General features: G+C 38.0%; 2 protein-coding genes across 2 annotated transcripts in view; one reads left to right on the forward strand and one right to left on the reverse strand.

Annotated features, from left to right (window-relative positions):
* LOC137293901 (probable tubulin polyglutamylase ttll-15) overlaps positions 1-3,120 on the reverse strand; it is a 98,427-nt gene extending 95,307 nt beyond the window's left edge. Inside the window, exon 1 of the mRNA XM_067824711.1 lies at positions 3,055-3,120. The gene's annotated coding sequence lies outside the window, so the exon portion shown is untranslated. The remainder of the gene's footprint in view (positions 1-3,054) is intronic.
* LOC137293900 (uncharacterized) overlaps positions 1-22,327 on the forward strand; it is a 111,070-nt gene that overhangs the window by 52,751 nt on the left and 35,992 nt on the right. Inside the window, exons 17-26 of the mRNA XM_067824703.1 lie at positions 5,005-5,083; positions 5,344-5,447; positions 10,946-11,080; positions 11,510-11,869; positions 12,371-12,541; positions 12,934-12,967; positions 14,294-14,442; positions 17,194-17,359; positions 20,048-20,160; positions 20,951-21,072. Coding sequence (XP_067680804.1) covers positions 5,005-5,083; positions 5,344-5,447; positions 10,946-11,080; positions 11,510-11,869; positions 12,371-12,541; positions 12,934-12,967; positions 14,294-14,442; positions 17,194-17,359; positions 20,048-20,160; positions 20,951-21,072 — 1,433 coding nt within the window. The remainder of the gene's footprint in view (positions 1-5,004; positions 5,084-5,343; positions 5,448-10,945; positions 11,081-11,509; positions 11,870-12,370; positions 12,542-12,933; positions 12,968-14,293; positions 14,443-17,193; positions 17,360-20,047; positions 20,161-20,950; positions 21,073-22,327) is intronic.

Raw genomic sequence — 22,327 nt, forward strand, 5'->3', positions numbered from 1 at the left:
TAAAGTATTGGATTTACAGTCATCGTTGTCTGATGAAGACTTTGTGAGATGATACCCAGTACGACAACAGTTGTAGGCACATGGTAAAGTATTGGATTTACCATCATCGTTGTCTGATGAAGACTTTGTGAGATGATACCCAGTACAACAACAGTTGTAGGCACATGGTAAAGTATTGGATTTACAGTCATTGTTGTCTGATGAAGACTTTGTGAGATGATACCCAGTACGACAACAGTTGTAGGCACATGGTAAAGTATTAGATTTACAGTCATCGTTGTCTGATGAAGACTTTGTGAGATGATACCCAGTATGACAACAGTTGTAGGCACATGGTAAAGTATTAGATTTACAGTCATCGTTGTCTGATGAAGACTTTGTGAGATGATACCCAGTACAACAACAGTTGTAGGCACATGGTAAAGTATAGGATTTACAGTCATCGTTGTCTGATGAAGACTTTGTGAGATGATACCCAGTACGACAACAGTTGTGAGTTTATGGTAAAGTATTGGATTTACCATCATCGTTGTCTGATGAAGACTTTGTGAGATGATACCCAGTACGACAACAGTTGTGAGTTTATGGTAAAGTATTGGATTTACAGTCATCGTTGTCTGATGAAGACTTTGTGAGATGATACCCAGTACGACAACAGTTGTGAGTTTATGGTAAAGTATAGGATTTACAGTCATCGTTGTCTGATGAAGACTTTGTGAGATGATACCCAGTACGACAACAGTTGTGAGTTTATGGTAAAGTATTGGATTTACAGTCATCGTTGTCTGATGAAGACTTTGTGAGATGATACCCAGAATGACAACAGTTGTAGGCACATGGTAAAGTATTGGATTTACAGTCATCGTTGTCTGATGAAGACTTTGTGAGATGATACCCAGTATGACAACAGTTGTAGGCACATGGTAAAGTATAGGATTTACAGTCATCGTTGTCTGATGAAGACTTTGTGAGATGATACCCAGTACGACAACAGTTGTGAGTTTATGGTAAAGTATTGGATTTACAGTCATCGTTGTGTGATGAAGACTTTGTGAGATGATACCCAGAATGACAACAGTTGTAGGCACATGGTAAAGTATTGGATTTACAGTCATCGTTGTCTGATGAAGACTTTGTGAGATGATACCCAGTATGACAACAGTTGTAGGCACATGGTAAAGTATTGGATTTACAGTCATCGTTGTCTGATGAAGACTTTGTGAGATGATACCCAGTATGACAGCAGTTGTAGGCACATGGTAAAGTATTGGATTTACCATCATCGTTGTCTGATGAAGACTTTGTGAGATGATACCCAGTACGACAACAGTTGTAGGCACATGGTAAAGTATTGGATTTACAGTCATCGTTGTCTGATGAAGACTTTGTGAGATGATACCCAGTACGACAACAGTTGTAGGCACATGGTAAAGTATTGGATTTACAGTCATCGTTGTCTGATGAAGACTTTGTGAGATGATACCCAGTATGACAACAGTTGTAGGCACATGGTAAAGTATTGGATTTACCATCATCGTTGTCTGATGAAGACTTTGTGAGATGATACCCAGTATGACAGCAGTTGTAGGCACATGGTAAAGTATTGGATTTACCATCATCGTTGTCTGATGAAGACTTTGTGAGATGATACCCAGTATGACAACAGTTGTAGGCACATGGTAAAGTATTGGATTTACCATCATCGTTGTCTGATGAAGACTTTGTGAGATGATACCCAGTATGACAGCAGTTGTAGGCACATGGTAAAGTATTGGATTTACCATCATCGTTGTCTGGTGAAGACTTTGTGAGATGATACCCAGTACGACAACAGTTGTAGGCACATGGTAAAGTATTGGATTTACAGTCATTGTTGGCTGATGAAGACTTTGTGAGATGGTAGCAGTACGACATCAGTTGTGAGTTAATGGTAAAGTATTGGATTTACAGTCATCGTTGTCTGATGAAGACTTTGTGAGATGGTACCCAATATGACAACAATTGTACGTAAAGTATTAGATTTACCATCATCGTTGTCTGGTGAAGACTTTGTGAGATGATACCCAGTATGACAACAGTTGTAGGCACATGGTAAAGTATTAGATTTACAGTCATCGTTGTCTGATGAAGACTTTGTGAGATGATACCCAGTATGACAACAGTTGTAGGCACATGGTAAAGTATTAGATTTACAGTCATCGTTGTCTGATGAAGACTTTGTGAGATGATACCCACTGTGACAACAGTTGTAGGCACATGGTAAAGTATTAGATTTACAGTCATCGTTGTCTGGTGAAGACTTTGTGAGATGATACCCACTGTGACAACAGTTGTAGGCACATGGTAAAGTATTAGATTTACTGTCATCGTTGTCTGATGAAGACTTTGTGAGATGATACCCAGTACAACAACAGTTGTAGGCACATGGTAAAGTATTGGATTTACCATCATCGTTGTCTGATGAAGACTTTGTGAGATGATACCCAGTATGACAACAGTTGTAGGCACATGGTAAAGTATTAGATTTACAGTCATCGTTGTCTGGTGAAGACTTTGTGAGATGATACCCACTGTGACAACAGTTGTAGGCACATGGTAAAGTATTAAATTTACTGTCATCGTTGTCTGATGAAGACTTTGTGAGATGATACCCAGAATGACAACAGTTGTAGGCACATGGTAAAGTATTGGATTTACAGTCATCGTTGTCTGATGAAGACTTTGTGAGATGATACCCACTGTGACAACTGTTGTAGGCACATGGTAAAGTATTGGCAACAATGATATGTTGCTACTAAGACCCATGGTCCCATTAGTGCTAAAGTCTCTATGCAAGTGACGAGTCACTAAATAACACTTGTACTTTCACATATCCTGAGTATTATATTGAGTTGATGGATCATGGACATCATGATGACCATATCTTTATTTGGTTGACATTTGTTAATACCCTGAGTGTTATCACTGAGGGGCCATGCTTGTAATAAAAGGTAATATGCCACTATAATATCAACTTCCAAGAGGTTAGTTTAGATGCATCAAGCATGAACCTACCTTGACTGTTACTTGTCCTGTATCGCTTGTACATCCACTGAACCATTAGCCATGCATGTTCAGGCAGATGTTTAAGGGTAGCATCACCCTCAATCATGCTCTTTTCATTGTTTTTCAAAGCTGATGTCCATGTTTCCAGTTTCATATAACATCCAGACAGTGTTACATAGGTGTAAACAATATGTTCTTCAGCTGTTCATCACAGACGTTTGTCAGCCCATGTCCACATTTCAGAGCCAGATATTTAGATGACCAGTCAATAATGACACTGGTTGTCTGATTTTCTTCAGAAACTTTGCAGTGTTATGGAATGGTACCATTTTGCCAAAAAGTTAGTGGTATAACTTTTTTAAAATTACAGTGGCATTAAATTTGAAAATTACAAAATAGATTTTTTATGCATGAAGATAAAAATCTGAAACATGATCACTAGCCACAGAAAGTGGCTGGTGGCAGATTGACTCATTTATTGCTGTCAGGTGTCACCTTCAGTTAGGTTTCATGTCAGCTGCATTAACACAGGAAATAGTTTAGCCTCACACGTGACATTTCCTGCATATCACATCTTTGGCGATATTGCCAAAATAATTGACATACTGAGGCATTGGCTAGATCATGTAGATCTATCGCATGATAGAAAAATGTTTCCTGCAAACCTCTCACCAATCCATTTGACTCCTCTCAGCATTGTAATTAACACAGTTTGATTCTAAGATAAGAACGTCAAAAGATTTTTGTAGATATTGAAGAGTTTTGCTTAATATCCCAAATAATTATGTATACACATGAGCCACAGCAGTTTTCTGTCCTACTGTGTACATTGTTTGTCCTGAGTCACATAAGCTTGGTTTGTCCAAACATAGGTACATTAATACTGTATGCCCATTGTATTTATCAGCTCATTTTGTTTAGAGAGCTTTACCTTGAGATGTATTATGTAGACGTCAGTGGTTAATGACATCCAAACCACAATATGGCTATTGACTGATGATTTGATGGAGAAGGGAATAGGGTTTTTGAAATGAGATCCAAGTATATTTTGAAATGCTATTACTGTGCAGAAGATCTATTTCAACAAATTTCTAAAGGGATAATTGCAGCAAAAACTTGTTACTAAAGACAGAACTAAGCCTTCAGTAAGACTTTTCTGACAAATTGTGCCAAATATCAGTAATCCCAAATATATTTGTATCTATTGCATAAGAAACAGATTTAAATCTAATTAATTTTGTTTAGTTTGGTTGAGAATGGGGTTGTGAGGTCTGTGGTGTAGTAAATGTAAAATAATAACCTTTAATGTGCCAGAGTCATCAGTGACAGATATTGCCTCTTGAGATAGCGAAGGTCCTAGAAATGTCTGCCTGTTTCTGTGCTGGCCAAATGTTAAAGGGCTATGATAACAGTGACTTTTTATTTCTGATGGATTTTCTCCAAGTAAAGATAAAGGTTGGTGCTGATTGATGACAACTCATTTCTATGTCTCTTCTTTAGTGGTAGCCATTTTCTTTTTATAAAAGATTAACGTCACATTGTTTCTCATGTGTTTCTCATTTTTTTATAATTGGGAACATTGCTATGATCCATCACAGAGAGTTGAGTAGAAAGAATTTGTCTTTTTTGATGAATTATGTGTTAAAGGCGACATTTGCTTTTTTTTCCTAAAATGTAGTCAATATTTGTGGTCATGCTGTAATGAATAAACTAATGATTGTATGTATTGTTTGATTCAGTTTGACATCAGTACTTAGCAATGTCCTCCTCACAATATTTTTTGAACATTTTTAAAAATATTTTCCAAAGGTGCGATGTTACTTACAAGGACTGAGGTATGCTGTGACATTGAAACACAATCCAATAAATTTATGACCTACTACATGTCATATCACAGAATATATGTCACATGTCTTTAATATACATTTTTCTTAAATGATATGACTAAACTCATTACAGGTCTCTGGAGGTAAGGAAGTATTACAGTCAGTGAAGGAAGAGTGTGATCAAGAGTATGCAGAGGCAGTCGGAGCATTTGGTGAGTCTCCCGAAGATATTCCAAGTGACAGTGATTAAACTCAAATTTACTGATCAATAAAAAATATCTATAAATGTGGAAAATGACCAAAAGTCTGATTAACTAATTTCAAGAATATCAAGATCATTAACAGAATTCAGACATCCATTCATGGGGATCCACAAATAGAAACTGGTTTGTTTGTTGCTGACCCTGCTTCCTGCAGCAGGACAAAACTGTCAGACGAACAAATCCAGAAACTGTGATGTATGTTGTTGCAGTGTCTACAGTAAGGAGTTCATCGGACACGTATGCAGAAAAGCTTTACAAGAACATCAGCGCTACCGACCCTGTGTTTGTCAAGACCCTTGTCGCAAGGGCAGAGGTAGTCTTTAACCATCATCTTATGGAAACCTTTTATTCAATTCAATTGCAGGAATTCGGAAAGGCCACAGGCTTTACTAAAAATCTGTACCAGTATACAGAAAAGTACTTAATTTGGTATATCACCCATCTTGTATCATTTTCTCTACTTGATGTATACAAGTCATAACTACATTGATATTTAGAAAGAATTTAGTTCATTCAATTCCAAAATACTCTGAGATAAGTTCATAAATCACGCTTGCTATGTACCAGCCTGGTTCCCTGGGTCTGATGTACCTGCGCTAACGCTCCGACACTGACCCAGGCAACCACTGCCGCATGGTGGCGTTCACTGCAGGGAGACGCGCCATACATTTACTATAGAAAAATCCAAGGACGGGTGGTTAGAAGTTTTTCATAGCAATTTCATCGATACTATGGCAAAGGGTACGTCACCAGAACAATGGCCATTGTTACTTTCAGTGTTGGAAAATGTTATTTAAGCAGTTTCGAGACACGAAAATCGTCGTTACATAGGCGATATGTAAACAATGACACACCTCCTACTTTCATCACCGACATGTGCTTTGATATTTCATGTCAGCTCACTATTACCATGAAATCGTACACATAAGACATAGATCTGAAAGACCACACTGATTGAAAATAGTTAGCATTTTCATTTTAGCACATTTGATGACGAAAATATCGCCCATTACGTCCCGTGTCATCCATCGCATCAGGGTAGTGAAAATTACAAGGTACAGGGCTTAGATTGATATGAATGAGGTTAATGACAGCTAGGGTTTGGCATTCTGATATTTAGCCTCTACAAAAGAAAATGAAATAGTTAACATATATGCCAGTATCATTCAGAAATGTTTATGATTATAATAAACATAGTGAATCAAATTATCAATCTACAAAAATACACACACATCTACAGCTCAAAAAATGAATTTGGTACTTTATATTCCTAAACCGAATACACAAAAATAATGGTATGATTAGTATGTTAATACACTGGCATACATATAAGGGAAGAACTTATAAGATAGATAAACATTCCAATGTTTCTGAACTGTTGAATTAAGGGTGATTTTTTCCTATGAAACCTGTCATGAGAACTGTATTTTTTGTGGCTTGAAGCTAGTATCAGTGTACTGTACTTTGATTATTTTGAGCATGATAACCCTGGTGTTCTTAGAGTACATCTGATACAAATCATCTGACATCAGCAATTATTCAGATAGACATCAGTTAATAAATAAAATAAAAAAGTTAAAGGCTGCTCTGGACTTTTTGCTTTACTGTATTATACTTTACATCAGTGCATGCATACATAAACTAACTCACCATCAGTGATTTTGCTTTTGAATTTTGAGTAATTTGCTCAGTACTTGTTGACCAGTTCATTATTGTGATTTTATTTTTTTTACATCTTAATTTTATGGTGTGTATCTAGAAATTATATGTTGATATAGATACTGGGTAGTATGTTAACACCTAAACTTATCTGTACTAAAGCACTAACTACTCTTGGTGCACACAGTGAAAAGGATGTTATGGCATTGTACACATGTCAAAAGAAAGTTGAAAATAAAATAACCTCAAGATTAATATGGTATTTAATGCTATGATTGTTCCGAGTGTGCAGAAGTATAGGGGACCTCATGCTGTAAAATTATTGAAGATGTACAGTGACAATGTGTGAAAGTTTTCTCAAAACTGCAAACAATGCTATTGTTTGAGCAGAATGTGGCAGAACCCCTCTTCAAGATAAAAAGCTTGTGCACACCACAAGGGCTATAAGGTATTGGTGCAGACTACTGTAACTGGATGAACACAAACTGTCTCGCCAGGATGGGCTGCTCATTAAAATATTCTGTTTAGATTTGAATTTGAACATATGTGATTAGCACAAGGTGTGAAGATAATTATTCACTTTTCGAAACAAAGATCATTTTAAAACCTACGACAACAATGATGTAGTTTTATCAATAGTTTGTCTGATTCCTTCCATTAACAGCATTTTAAATCACTGTTAAATATGGAAAAGAATCTTACATTCCCTATCCCTATACACTTTAGACCACCCACGGTTCTTTTCAGGTGTAGTAGATTTAAACTTCCAGTCGATTTTGGAAGATACACAAGTGTTCCAAACACTGAATGACTGTAAATTTTGTATATCAAGGGGAAGATATTTTGTTGAATATGAGTTTCATATGCATGTATTGCTTATATGTGACCACTACTCAAACATAAGAACCATGTATCGTAAACAATTATATGTACAGTCCTGCATTATAACATTTTTAGAGCCGAGTACAGCCTTAAACAACAAACCAACCAACATTATCTGAAACTTTGACAGACAGACCTCTTATACTGTATATAACTCATGTCTATATTTATGTTAAAAAGCCAAGGGAATTGTAATAGATTGCTTCACTGACATGCTTGTGTCATGCAATCCAGCATTGTCTGTATTAAACTGTTTATTATGATTTTAATAACAAGAGGTATCAAAATTGAATGTATCCCTCTCCCCACCCCCTTCCAACCCCAGATATAGCTACAGTGTTTTTATGTAATATGAAATGGACACATTACGAAATATCAATGACTGTTTTTTCACTTAACATGTCTTCAACAAACATGAGCCCCATCTTGGAGTGTTGTGTATCAGTGTCTTTTAGACAAGCACACTTTCCTTTTATGAATGGGCTCTTTCAAAACAAGTTAATACACACACAGTTATGAATATTTCATGATGTATCTGTTTTCCTATTGTATACAAAACTGTAGCTATATATGGGTTGGGGAATGTTATATATACTGAACATCATTGAAAACGCACCACCCCTAAAATTGTGGATTTCTAAGAGCAGAAGTGAGCAATCTATGTAAATTTTACATATTTGTGTAGACCAATGTTTGATAAAGAAAAGAAGCAAAAGACAATCAAGCAAAACAGTGAAGATTTAATGCAGCTGACAATGAAATAAAGATGGGGTCAAAATGGAAAGTCAGTAGCGTGTATGACCCCCGTTAGCAGCAACACAAGCTGTGCAACGTCTCCTCATTGAACGGATAAGTCTCTGAATAAAGTCCTGAGGCACTGCATTCCACTCTTGCTGCAAGGCATTGTCGAGTTCCCCAAGGTTGTTGATCTGCGGACGACGTGCGAGGCGTTGGCCGATGTAATCCCACAAGTGTTCGATGGGTGACAAATCTGGTGACAATGCAGGCCAATGAAGTAGAGGAATGTTGTTGTTAGCCAGATACTGTATCGAAACACGTGCAGTGTGGGCTCGTGCATTGTCATGTTGAAATGAGTGCAGATCTTGATGCTGGTGAAAGAAGGGAACGACGTTGTTCTGAAGAATGTTGTCACGGTAGTAAACGGCATTCACTCTGCCACGACAAACAATCAGAGCGGTTCTGTGGTGATAACTTATCCCTCCCCACACCAAAATGCTGCCTCCACCCCACCGATCGGTTTGCACAACACAATCCTGATGATAACGTTCACCCCGTCGACGCCATACCCGTAGACGCCCGTCAGCATTTCGCAAGTGAAAACGCGACTCGTCGGAGAACACCACACCATGCCAACGTCGTAACAACCACACACGATGCTGTTCAGCCCATTGTCGGCGTTCACGGCGATGCCTGTCAGTCAGGATGGGTCCAACGTAAGGGCGTCGACAACGTAACCCTGCTGCACGGAGACGGCGTCGGACGGTGGAAGCGCTGATCAAACCACGTCGACCCTGGACAGCGTTGGCGGTTCTGGCAGCGGGCAAGGTTCGATCCCGAATATGGCGCCGTACAATGTTTTGATCTTGATGAGGGGCGGTAACACGTGCCTGACCTGGGCGTTGCCGGTCCCTGCTGGTTCCTGTTTGTTGGTATCTGTTAGCAAGCCTCAGAATGGTCGAATGATGACACCCAAATCGTCGTGCAATGTTTCTGCTTGAAGCGCCGACCTGCAACATACCCAAGGCCTGTTCTCGTTCCTCTGGTGACAATCTTGGCATGGCGAAAAAACTTTACTTACGAAAGTACTGCGAAAATGAGAACGGTTTTGTGCCGAAGGTCATTTATACCCCTGAACAGCATGCTTTCTGCATGCAATTTGTGCCCTTCGTGTGTGATGTGCATGAATTTTGTTGTTTTCATGTGATGTGTTCGATGATGTGTTCGAACGATCCGTTTTTTACTGTAGAGCGTTATGTACGATCTAGTGTGTTATTATCAAAATTCCCACCATTAATTTTCCATTTCCAAAAGATTCTATTGCCTTATTTCAAAATTTACAGGTGGTGCGTTTTCAATGATGTTCAGTATATATTGCTTCAATATGTAATCAACCTCCCAGTAGCATCACCCAGATTTTGCCATACCATGAGTACTGTTAAACTTTTGAAGATCAATGCCACTATGATGTGGCCCAGTGTTATATTGAAATGATACCAAATGAATACCAATAATATACCAAATGAATACAAATAATAAATACAAACAAAATTGTTGAGTGAATCATTTATGTGTTTCACATAAATTTACATGTCATCAAATTCCCCCCAAATGAAGATGCTAACTATTTTCAATCAGTGTGGTCGTTCAGATCTATGTCTTATGTGTACGATTTCATGGTAATAGCAAGCTGACATGAAATATCAAAGCACATGTCGGTGATGAAAGTAGGAGGTGTGTCATTGTTTACATATCGCCTATGTAACGACGATTTTCATGTCTCGAAACTGCTTCAATAACGTTTTCCAACACTGAAAGTAACAATGGCCATTGTTCTGGTGATGTACTCTTTGCCATAGTATCGATGAAAATGCTATGAAAAACTTCTAACCACCCGTCCTCGGATTTTTCTATAGTAAATGTATGGCACGTCTCCCTGCAGTGAACGCCGCCATGTGGCAGTGGTTGCCTGGGTCAGTGTCGGAGCATTAGCACAGGCGCATCAGACCCAGGGAACCAGGCTGGCTATGTACAGCATAGACTTTGATAGCATTGCCTCATGAACAAAATAGCATTGGTTGTCCATAAATTCTTCAGTAAAATAAAATTTTCTGTACACATTTCACATAATCTTCTTTCTTTAAAATGAAGGTTTATTTTTATGCAGGAACATGATTTCAAAAGAAATTGTTCTGTTTTTAATTCTTAAATTTTAAATGTTATTATCAAATGTTACCAATATCAGCTGCGTATTCCTTCATTCAGAATCTGTTTAAGTTTCTTAACATGCATACATTCTTCAAACCAACCTCAGTGTTGAGACAACAGCTGAAGAAATCAACTAGAAATCTCACCCAATACAAATGCAAACAGAAGATCACGTTAAAGAAGCATAATTTATTCAGACAAAATGTTTTGGAGGTACACATAACAGTCAAGTGATAGCTATGAAGAATATGCAGCAAAGCTGCAACATTGTACAGCAATAATTGCTATGTTGTAATACTGGCTGAAGTTTGTTGTATGTGGCAGATTGACATGCCCAGTGTGAGGAAAGCCTACAAGAAGAAGTATGATGCAGAACTGACAGAGGATATTGAGGACCGATGTTCACATCCCACAGTCAAGCTACTGAAGGAACTAGCATCCAAAACACCTGCCAAGAAGGTACATTGATGAATGGCAACGTTGAGGTACACTTGTTCAGAAAGTCACTTAAAGGTCTTTGACTGGATGGTCATGAATATGGTCTAGCAGTGCACCAGACATAAAATATATTTGGTTGCATAAATGAAGACTGAAGTCTTTGGAATGAAATCTGTGATGTCCAGAGAAGGGCAGGTTAATGACACATGAGTTGGGTTATATTTCCTTGGAAACAGCTACACAGTTATGTCATGAAATATCAGTTTAATGCTGGAAGAGAGGCTTTGCTCCATAACCAGGCTATGTAGCAAATCAGGCATCACAATTGAATTGGGATTCAAATGCACAATGTTTCAATGTTGGCATTCCTAAGGGATGTTGTGGCACCAGAGATGACTGTGAATTCCTGTGTGAAAGAACATTGAGTAATCTTTGTTTTTGTATTTTCAGTCTAAAGGAAACAAAAAATATGCTGGTATGTCTCTCGCTCCCCCTCCAAAAAGCAAGCCTTTGAAAAGACCTGAAAACAGAAGCAAGGATGATGATTCTTCCCAAAACCCACTCAACTCAAAACGGGGAGGAGAAGGATCTAAGCAGAAGAAAGATGACAAGAAGGATGAAAAGGCACCAAAGACGACTGGCACTATCACTCCAGCCAAGAACTTTGATGTCTTGAAGGAGGTCGAGAAACTCCACAAAGCCATGGATGGTTTTGGGACAGATGAACAGGTCATCATTGACGTCATTTCCAACAAGAGTAATGAACAGAGGCAGTTGCTCAAGAAGAAGTACAAGGAGAAGTATAAGAAGGTACAGAGTGAGTGAGTCAGTGAGTAAGTGAGTGAGTGAATGTCACATTAACCAGACACAATAGAAAATGTGCCAAATGTGAGTGGGTGATTTAGTGAGTGTATAAGGGATGAAGGAGAGTGAAATAGTATGCAGCTGAACAGATGAAAGATCATGAGCAATTCCATTCTACACTGATGCTTCAGCAAATTGTGTGTGAAAGTGCATTTGTAAAAGACAGTTACAATTTCACGGAAGGTAAGAAGCCTTAACATGGTGCTGACAAGTCTGAAATGATGAACAGGAGCAATAGGGGATTACAACTCGGGAGATTAGAAAATGGAAGTGACCTTGCAGAAATTCTGCAGTTTAAATACATAAAATTATTTAGACCAATTTTCTGGTGTTCCTTTCAATAACAGTAAAGTCAATTTTTATATTGTGATGTGATGGTGGTGTAAGAGCTCTACTGCTGTGTAGATTGTGCTGATTACTTGTACATGTTACCTGTTTACCTTGCAGGATCTAATGAAAGATCTGGAATCTGAACTTCGGGGGGACTTTGAGGAGCTGGTCCTGGCGTTGATGATGGAGCCGACTGAGTATGATGCTCACTGTATTCACGAAGCAGTGAAGGGTCTGGGCACGTGTGAGGGTACACTGATCGGCATTCTCTGTACCAGGTCTGGAAAGGTGGGTGAAACTTTTAGTACTGTCATGTGTTTTTGGATTGTATATCAAATGTGCATGGCACTTTTTGGGTAAGTCTTAAACTTTTATAATGATTGTGTCTTTCTATGATTGATCATCTGAATTGCTAGCTTTCTTGAGAGAGTTACTCTTGTGAAATGATGTAGAACATAATACTGCCAAGGGATGCTTGAGTAATGTGTCTGGGGTATGTGTGTTACCAATTTGTCATCCAGGTATCAGGCAGGTGTGTCACCCGTTTGTCATCCAGGCATCAGGCACTTACACACCTGTCAGGCTACTAACTTGTTATCTGTATACAACTGATCTACTCTTGGTTAATATTTCCCAAGATTGCTGAAATGTCTGACCACATTCTCATGTTTCTCCTTTAGGACATCAAGGCAATCAAGGAACATTACAGACGAGGTGAGCAAGATCAGAAAATATTTTCAGACACATTAGAGGAAAGCATTCTATTTTTGAAATCTAATCAAGCCACTTGATGTATCTCTTCATCTCAACAATCTCAGTCTGCTGGGAGTAAGTTTATATTGATGTCTAGTCTAAACTTCAAACACACTAAAACATTATAAAGCATCAGCTCAATCAAACATCGTTTTAGCTATGTTAATTCAAAATGTCATTCCCAGAATATAGCTAGTCTTGAATGTCAGCTGAAACAGATTGAATAGTGTATAGAAGTGGTGATGAAGGTTGTGTAAATGCTTCAATGAAATGAAAAATAACACCAGGTGTTCAGAAAACCACATCATTCTCTCAAGGCACTAACCACCACAGTGTTGATTGAAACTGTGAATAAGGAGGTTAATGTTGGTACCTAGTCAAGGTAAGATAATAATCTATAAAGTCTGAGATGTAGTTATTACAATTTCAAAAGTGTTTCAATGAGTAACAAGCGTTCTTTTTGAGGTTTTCCAGAACCACATGCTTGTCTAGAACCTCTTAAATGATTGAATGCATGAGCAGGGCTACAGTGTACATGTATTAAGAGACCCAAGTATTCCAAGATGAGAGTTGTACTATGAGCTTGATTCAAAATCTTCTTCTCAATTGAAAAATGTTTTCCAACAACCTTTAAAATTGGGATTTTGTTTGTTATAGTCTTACTAATTCTCTTTACATTGTTATGCATCCAAGTTTAAGTGTTAAAATATGCAAATTCCAGTTACTTTCTATCTGAATACAGCTTGTACATCTAAGGGTTTGCTCATGTATAAAAATATCTAAATGTCTTTCCTAAATATTTAATTTTGTCTTAGCTCGTCCTCAAAGTATGTTTGTTTATGTTAATTCTTGATTACTAAAGAACTGTAAATGACGTTAAAACCATGAACTGAAGTAAAAAGATGCAACAGTGTACATACAACAAAAAGTGCATTCCAGTCTACAACAGAGGAACAGCCTTGTTTCCATTAGTTGTACAAGGAATTGTGATCTGGATAGTTACAAGTTGTTCAAGGTTTGCTTATGTAATCATATTGAATAGGGATAATTTGGATGTTGTTCCAGAAAGAAAATGAGTCCTTCAATTAATAGGATTTTATTTTATGTAAATGTCATACTTTCAATATGAAGAGTATTCTGTTCTTTTCTTTTGTGATTTGGATTTTCATTTCAAAATGAACAATTGTTTGCTTTAAGTTTTGTGGTTCAGTTTTTGCTTCTTTTAGATGAAGCTTTGATTGTTTTTGTTAATTCCTGTCAATGTACACTTTAGTGTTTTGGTTTCAGCTTATACATCTGATCTGGAAAATGACATTCGCTCAGATACCAGTGGGGAGTTTGAAGAGCTCTTGGTGCAGCTCTTGAAAGGAGGTCGGGATTCAGGGTGGGAGGTCAATCAGCAGGAAGCAGAAGATGATGCAAAGGCTCTGTACAAGGTGGGTGGGATGTTAGAGACACGGGGTGGTCCAAGGCTTTGTACAAGGTGGATGGTATCTTAGAAACATGGGATGGTCCAAGACTGTGTACAAGGTGAGTGGGATCTTAGAAACAAGGGATGGCCCAAGGATGTGTACAAGGTGGGTGGTATCTTAGAAACAAGGGATGGTCCAAGGCTGTGTACAAGGTGGGTGGTATCTTAGAAACAAGGGATGGTTCAAGGCTGTGTACAAGGTGGGTGGGATGTTAGAGACTTGGGGTGGTGCCAAGGCATTCTGTAGAAGGTGGGTGGGATGTTACAAGGTGGGTTGGTGGTCCCAAGGATCTGTAGAAGGTGGGTGGGATGTTAAAGGGCAGGAGTTGGTGCCAAAACTCCACCCAAAGGTGGATGATAATGAAGGAATAATTTCCAACAGTAATAGCATGTCCATGGTATGCATTAGAAAGAAAGCTTTCCATCTTGGTAACAACACTGTTTTTCCAGAAAATAGTATTTCTAATTGGAAAGTGACAGCATCTTTAAGAGAGGGCACTAAGTGGTTTTTCTACTTGTCAGTGATTTAGAGTCAACGTGAGAGGTTAGTTTACACAAGCCTTTCATAAATCAAGGCAGATAAGAATAATTTCTGCTGGGACATCAACACTGCACAGGGAGCCTGCCTTTTATAGGGCAGGAAGATCAATAGTCCTTCTTTAAACTCCAAAACCACCTTGCTGTGATTAATTTTAGGCAAGAGTTGCATGAAAAGTGACAATTATCCTGCAAAGCAAACAAATTCTGTCCTTAATACTGTTTACTGACTATGCTGAGAGTAAAATGGTTATAACTGTTAAATTTCAGTGATCAACGTGCTTTGTTTAATGGTGGTTATGATCGTATGCTAGTGCTCTCAGATCAGAGTTGAATGTTATATTCAGTTGAATATTTTGAAGTTAGCCTGATGCGGAAAATGTCGGCGTGACTTGAGTAATCTTACATCATCAAATGCTCTCTGTGCCTAAATCTCTCATGAATGCAAGCGAGTGTGAGAGAGAGAGAGAGAGCTGTTAACGCAAACAGAGAGTTATTTTATTTCGTGATTCAATTTATTGTGATGCATAATTCAGTTTTTGCTAAACAGTATCGGAAAACACAATGCCAATGTCAATCTATTTTTCATTAACAGTGCAAATTTGAGTATTATTGGTGCTGATGGAACTGAATTTGTTGGAGTTTCGCAGAATATTAACCCTCTAGAGACAAACACTTTCTCATTAAAGTAATGCAGGAAGTTGTGTTGATGTTTTGTAAAGAGAAACAGTTAAGTATCAATAGTTGGAGTTTGCTAAATTAAAATCTATTGATGATTTGAATTGGGGATCTAATGCAATCTTCTTAAAATCCAATCATTTTTAAAGAAGAAAGCTGAAGCTGCTACCTGTTATCATGTATCCACTGAGGGACTAAACCCAGCTGGATTGATTATTAACCCCCCAACACCCAAATCCCAACTCTCTAGGCTCAACTAACGTCACCTCTGCAATACCCAGCCTACATGCCAAGTTTGACATCACGTAACATCGACACTCCTGGCCCCCAGCTCTGACATCGACTAACATCAACTCTCAAAACCCCCATCTCTGACATCAAGTAACATCAACTCTCCCAACCCCCATCTCTGACATCAACTAACATCAACACTCCCAACGCTCATCCCTGACATCAACAAAGATCAAAGCTCCCAACCCCCAGCTCTGACATCAACTAACATTGACTCTCCTAGTCCCCAATTCTGACATCAAGTAACATCGACACCCCCTGCTCTAACATCAACTAATATCGACACTGCCAGATCCCTCTGACATCAACGCTCCCATCTATCAGCTCTGACATCAACTAACATCGACACTCCCAGTCGACATCTCTGACATCAACACTCCCAACCCCCAGCTCTGAGATCAACTAACATGAACTCTCAAAACCCGAATCTCTGACATCAAGTAACACTGACTCTCCCAACCTCCAACTCCAACATTGACTAACATCAATTCTCCCAACCTCCATCTCTGACATCAACTAAGATCAACACTCCCAACCCCCAGCTCTGACATCAACTAACATCAACTCTTCAATCCCCAGCTCTGACATCAAGTAACATCGACACTCCCAACCCCCATCTCTGACGTCAAGTATCACCAATACAAACAATCCCCAGCTCTGACATCAAGTAACATGGACTCTCCCAGCCCCACAACTCAGACAATCAACTAAAATCAACTCTTCAGTCCCCAACTCAGACATCAAGTAACACTGACACTCCCAACCCCCAGCTCTGACATCAACCAACATCAACGTTCCCAACCCCAATCTCTGACATCAACGAACATCGACGCTCCCAGTCCCCATCTCTGACATCATCTAACATCAACTCTCCCAGCCTCAAGCTCCGACATCAAGTAACACCAACACTTCCAGCCCCCAACTCTGACGACAAGTAGCACTGACTCTCCCAGTCCCCACCCAACTCTACTGTTGAGTTGCTCCAACAGAAAAACTGCTGCCTTCAGTTTCTATGGAAATTTTTGTCTTTCCTTGTTATCATATTACTCTCAAGTATCTTTCCATCCATCTACTTTTATGTCAGTCTGACAAAGATAACATATTTTTTCTTTTGATTGGAATCTATTTGTTTTCAATGATAGAAAATTAACTTCATAGCAGGCAAGGATGAGTTAATGATTATTTTCAACTGTTTCTGTTTTTCTTGCAGGAGAAATCGATCAAAGTTTCAGATGAGACCTTCAAACGTGTGATGACGAAGAAAAACAGATTACAAGCCAAGGCGACTTTTGCAGAGTACAAAAAGCTATCTGATCAAGAGATAGTTGCTGCCATCGCTGCATCTGGTGATGCCAAGGATGGATATGAGGGACTTGGTTTGTGCTGTTATTGTTTAGAATTTATTTATTGTCTCGCAGTTTTATGCATGACTTTTGAAACAATTTAATCTCAATCCATTTGTTTTCATTAATTTTATATAATTATTTTTGAACTGACTGATTCGAAGCAATATTTTAGCAATATCATGAATGTGGACTCCAGAAACGGACTTCACTCACATACTGTATATCCATGTGGGGACTAGTAAGTTACCTTACCACCAATATTTGTTTTAAATGTATTCACTTCTAATTTGTTTTGAAATGAAATAATTATTTTGAAGTATGTCTGTGGCCAATAAATGGTAGTAAATAATATATTGCCATGAAACTGTTCCAAATAAAGCATCAGATAGTTAATGTCTGTTTCTTGATTCAATATCAATATATCAACTTGTAGATAAAGTGGTCCCGGGGTAGAATAGGCCTTCAGCAACCCATGCTTGCCATAAAAGGTGACTCAGCTTGTCGTAAGAGGCGACTAACGGGATCGGGTGGTCAGTCTCGCTGACTTGGTTGACACATGTCATCGGTTCCCAATTACGCAGATCGATGCTCATGTTGTTGATCACTGGATTGTCTGGTCCAGACTCAATTATTTACAGATCGCCGCCATATAGCTGGGATATTGCTGAGTGTGGTGTAAAACTAAACTCACTCACTCACTGTAGATAAAGCAAGTAGTTTTGTCAGAAATGAAATTCTTGATAAATCTTTCCTGGATTGTATTTGCCAAGAAGCAGGGTGCAACAGAATGAAAACTATTTGCATCACAAGCTTAACATGTTATGCATCTGAAACAGTTTGAGTTCAATGTCTCTGCTAATGTAGATGGTATGGTTCCAATTAATATTTATATGAATTATTTATAATGGCAGTTAGGAAGGTTGGCCTGTCATCTCAATGCCGTTGTGTCTTGGGTGGACAGTCACCTCTCATGCTCGATTCAGATCCCTGTCTATTTCAAGTTAGTTAGCAATCAACTGATGTTTCTGGGTAAAACATTTGTGGTAAACAAGTAACATCTGCATCAATTTCAGCTTTCTTCCCACATTCCATGTTGCTGTGGGGTAGCCTGAAAATTAAGTGTCCGCTCACCACGCTGAAGACCTAGGTTCAGTTCCCCACATGGGTACAATGTGTGAACCCCATTTCTGGTGTCCCTGCCATGTTATTGCTGGAATATGACTAAAAGCAGCATAAAAGTATAGTCACCCACTCCTACATTCCACAGCATAATACTGCTGAGATATGGTATTGGAATAATGACCATGTTAAATATAACATGAATCTTCATGCTCGGCATTCTGTTTCAAACTAATTGCCTGGTGTGAACTCTTGATCTGCTGCATCTTTGCATTGAACATACAGTAAGTACACCTGCTATATCATAGACTGATCCAGAGGTGTGGGGCAGGGCTGCACACATCCCACTTCTGTCCTGAAATTTATTAAATGACCATTGAAGCACTGGTGAAAATGAAGTGTGCTCCCCTCTTTTCTCAATAGTGTGCACCCCAACTTTGTCAAAAATCTGTGCCAGCCCCTATAAATCACTCACTCAAGCTTCCATGGAATAATTGTTATGTGTTGTCCTCATGCAACTGCTTAAAGCCATTCTAACAAATAACCTCAATTTGTTTAATTGCAAGTAGTGAACGTTTTCTGATGATATGAAAACTATGACTTTCTGTTGATCACACTGCAGTACACATAACTTCCATTGCTGCTGGGAGTAGTTGCCTAGCAACGTCATCAGTGAGTGACAACTGAAAAAACCCAGTGAGGTATACTTCAGCCAAATGAAAGTCACACATTTTTTCAAATCTGTGTTGGCAAATTAGAACTGACAGCTTGAGACAAAGAGGTGTTTGTTTTTACTTTGTCAAAGACCTCCCTGGAGAGGTATCATCATGCTAATAAAATGAAGTACATTTTCAGTAACACAACAGCCCAATCATTTCTCTTTACTTGTTTTTTGTTGAATCTAAATTTTACAAAAGTACACCCAAAAAATAAACTCAAATAGTGCTTCTTAATATACTGAAGAAGCAGTTCTGTGAAAAATTGTTTTGTACAGTTTTCAACATTTCCTTCAAGATCAAGTTAGGAGAAGTTAAGAAAATGTTAAATCATTCCATCATTCCATGAAGTGAAAATATTTTAGAAAGACAATATTATCCAAAGAAACAAGCAAGGACATAATCTTCTAATATTGTCTAATATTACTAAATATTTAAGTAAATAAAAAAAAAATAGAATTACATGTTATTGACACAGATTGACACCCCCATCAAAGACTCAAAGTGCAAATGTTTCCTGGAAGATTTGGGATGCCACACACCTATTCCTTCCTGAACATCTTCGTATCTCTTGATGTCCTCTTGGCAATCTGTTTCAAAAAGACCCTGAAATAATTAACCCAGGACATCTGAACAGTTTACTCCAAACTGCAATTTGTCCTAGGTTCATAAAATACACAAGTAATTTATGTCGGGAATACAGCTGAAATGTTTGGCATATGATAAATATCCAAGAAAAAAATTGTTATTCATGGTGAAATGATCCAAGTACTTTTGTATGATCTAGGGCAGGCAGGCAGGCAATCATGCTTAGAACTTTGTAGGTGCTCGGTTTCATCAGCCAGAATCTAAAAATGTAATGAAATGAGTAAATTTCTTTCAGCTAAAGCACTTGAGGACCCAATCAAGTTTTATGCTGCTCGCCTACACGAAGGTTTCAAGGGGCTTGGCACTAATGATACTCAACTTATTAGGATTCTTGTGTCAAGGTCGGAGGTAAGGGGAGATAATTACTCTGGAGTTATTAAGCTGACCTGTAGCAGACTGCATGTTGACTACATTGATGAGATTAGCCTACATGTGAATAGTTAAAATTTTAGGAGACCATTGTATACTTTTTTGTTAATTTTAATTCAGCTAAGGTTTCTTGAATGTAAGTTCGAATGCTTTCAGTTTTTGACTGCATCAGTGAGTTGAACGTTTATGTTATTCTTTTACAGTCAAACTCTATTGTGTCAAACTATTAAGTGTCTCAAAGTCAGATACTGACCCCTCTGTATTCCTTGTTTAGTGGACCCAAGATGCCATGAGATATTTATTTTGGTCCCGTCAGTGTCAAAACAACAGTGTTTGCCATCGTATTCTTGTGTATTACATGTTCTATTTTCATAGATTAATGTGGAAAGACTGGGCTGTGCACAAAAATTTTTTTCTTTTTTCAAATAACTTTACTATGATATGTTGGACAGACAAACAGCTGCTGCCTTCCATATGTGTTACAGATCTCTAAAACATACATTACAGGAAAGAGACCTAGGATTGACCATGTACCTAACACTTCATGTCATTGTAATGTATAGGCAAAAGCTAAGTTTGTTTTGAACAATTTGATAACATGATGATGCTAAAGCGTATGTGATTGAAAAAAATATAATTAAACTTTTCTTTGTAATGATGATGATGACTTTCATTGGATGTATAGTCGGTCGTGCACAACTGGCTCTGCTTTTAGCATGATGTTGATAAGATTTTGTCAGTTTTTATATTTACATGTACTGTGTCACAGATTGACCTAGTGGACATTAAAGAAAAGTATGCTGAGCTGTATGGAAAGACTCTGAAGGAGAAAGTCGAAGCAGAATGTTCTGGTCACTACAAGCGGACATTGCTGTCCATTCTTGGGGAGAAGTAAGACCAGCAGCCATCTTGAATGTCACATCCACCTTGTGTCAGTGAGCACCTCACCTTCTGTCCATGTCTTCTAAACTGTGTATTGTCATTGTCATGAAAACCAGAATATGCAACTGTTATGAATTAGCAGCCTTAATGTCAGATTGTATACTAGTATTTTATATATTGTGCTGGCTCTCATACCGGACACATTTCTAAGGTAAGGTTTACTGAGCTGTGTAATACAGTTTTTATGTACCAACCTGTTAAGTCTGCGAGGACAGTTGGAGGACATGGACATGTTTGATGTTGTAGTGTTTGTTGTACCAGAGTGACAGCATAACCTTTAAACGTGATTTGTTGTCTTGCACAGATGCGCACCACTATATTTCAAAATGTGATATGCCTGATAATATTGTTAATGTTGCACATTTGAAAGTCACAGATGTAATGTTGCACATGAACTCTTGACACTGTTTGACACTGAATATTGTGGAATTCAAACAAAGGAATGTCTATGGTTTCATCAAAACAGGATGAGCATAATACATTATATTCACAAGACTACATCATAGCGAATTATACATATACTGAATATATAGACTGTTTTATATTTCCATCAGATTATATCACTTCAATAATCAAATGTTAGTGATGTGATGTTGAATGTTAAAATCATACAATTTCAAATATTTATTATCATATCCTAGTGTTATTTATTTTGTGTATGGTCTTCATTATCATAATAGAGTCTATATCTTATTTAATCTGGGTTTTCAGTCAGAATTTGTATGTTAGGTGCAGAGCATTGCACAATATCAACAGAGGGACCTGCAAGCCTGAGATTCTGCATCTTATTTTATCAAAACTATTTTATGTAATAGTCAGAATCCACATTCCAAAATATCATTTCATCACTGTTAAAATTCATAGATGCAGTAATTAAAAGTAAGTTATTGAAAGACATTCAGAAGTGCTAAACATTAAGAAAAAGTATTTTATGATGATATCTTCTTAAAAGGAGTGCAATGTTTCAGAGTATACACTTAATCCTTTGTCTGTTCAATGACGGACTATTCTTATAATGATTGTGTCTACAATGAAAAAGGAAAACAGCAACCAATAATATGCACACCATTTTTTATATTGAAGTCCAAACATAGCTTTCAAATTGGTTTGATCTTGGAACAGAAACAAGTATTTTGTTTTCTAAAAAGATTTATGTATAATGCTCTTGTATTTTTTGTTTGAATGCTTTTAACATATTGGTGGC

This window comes from Haliotis asinina, chromosome 8, assembly GCF_037392515.1.
Source record: "Haliotis asinina isolate JCU_RB_2024 chromosome 8, JCU_Hal_asi_v2, whole genome shotgun sequence".
NCBI classification, from domain to species: Eukaryota; Metazoa; Mollusca; class Gastropoda; order Lepetellida; family Haliotidae; genus Haliotis; species Haliotis asinina.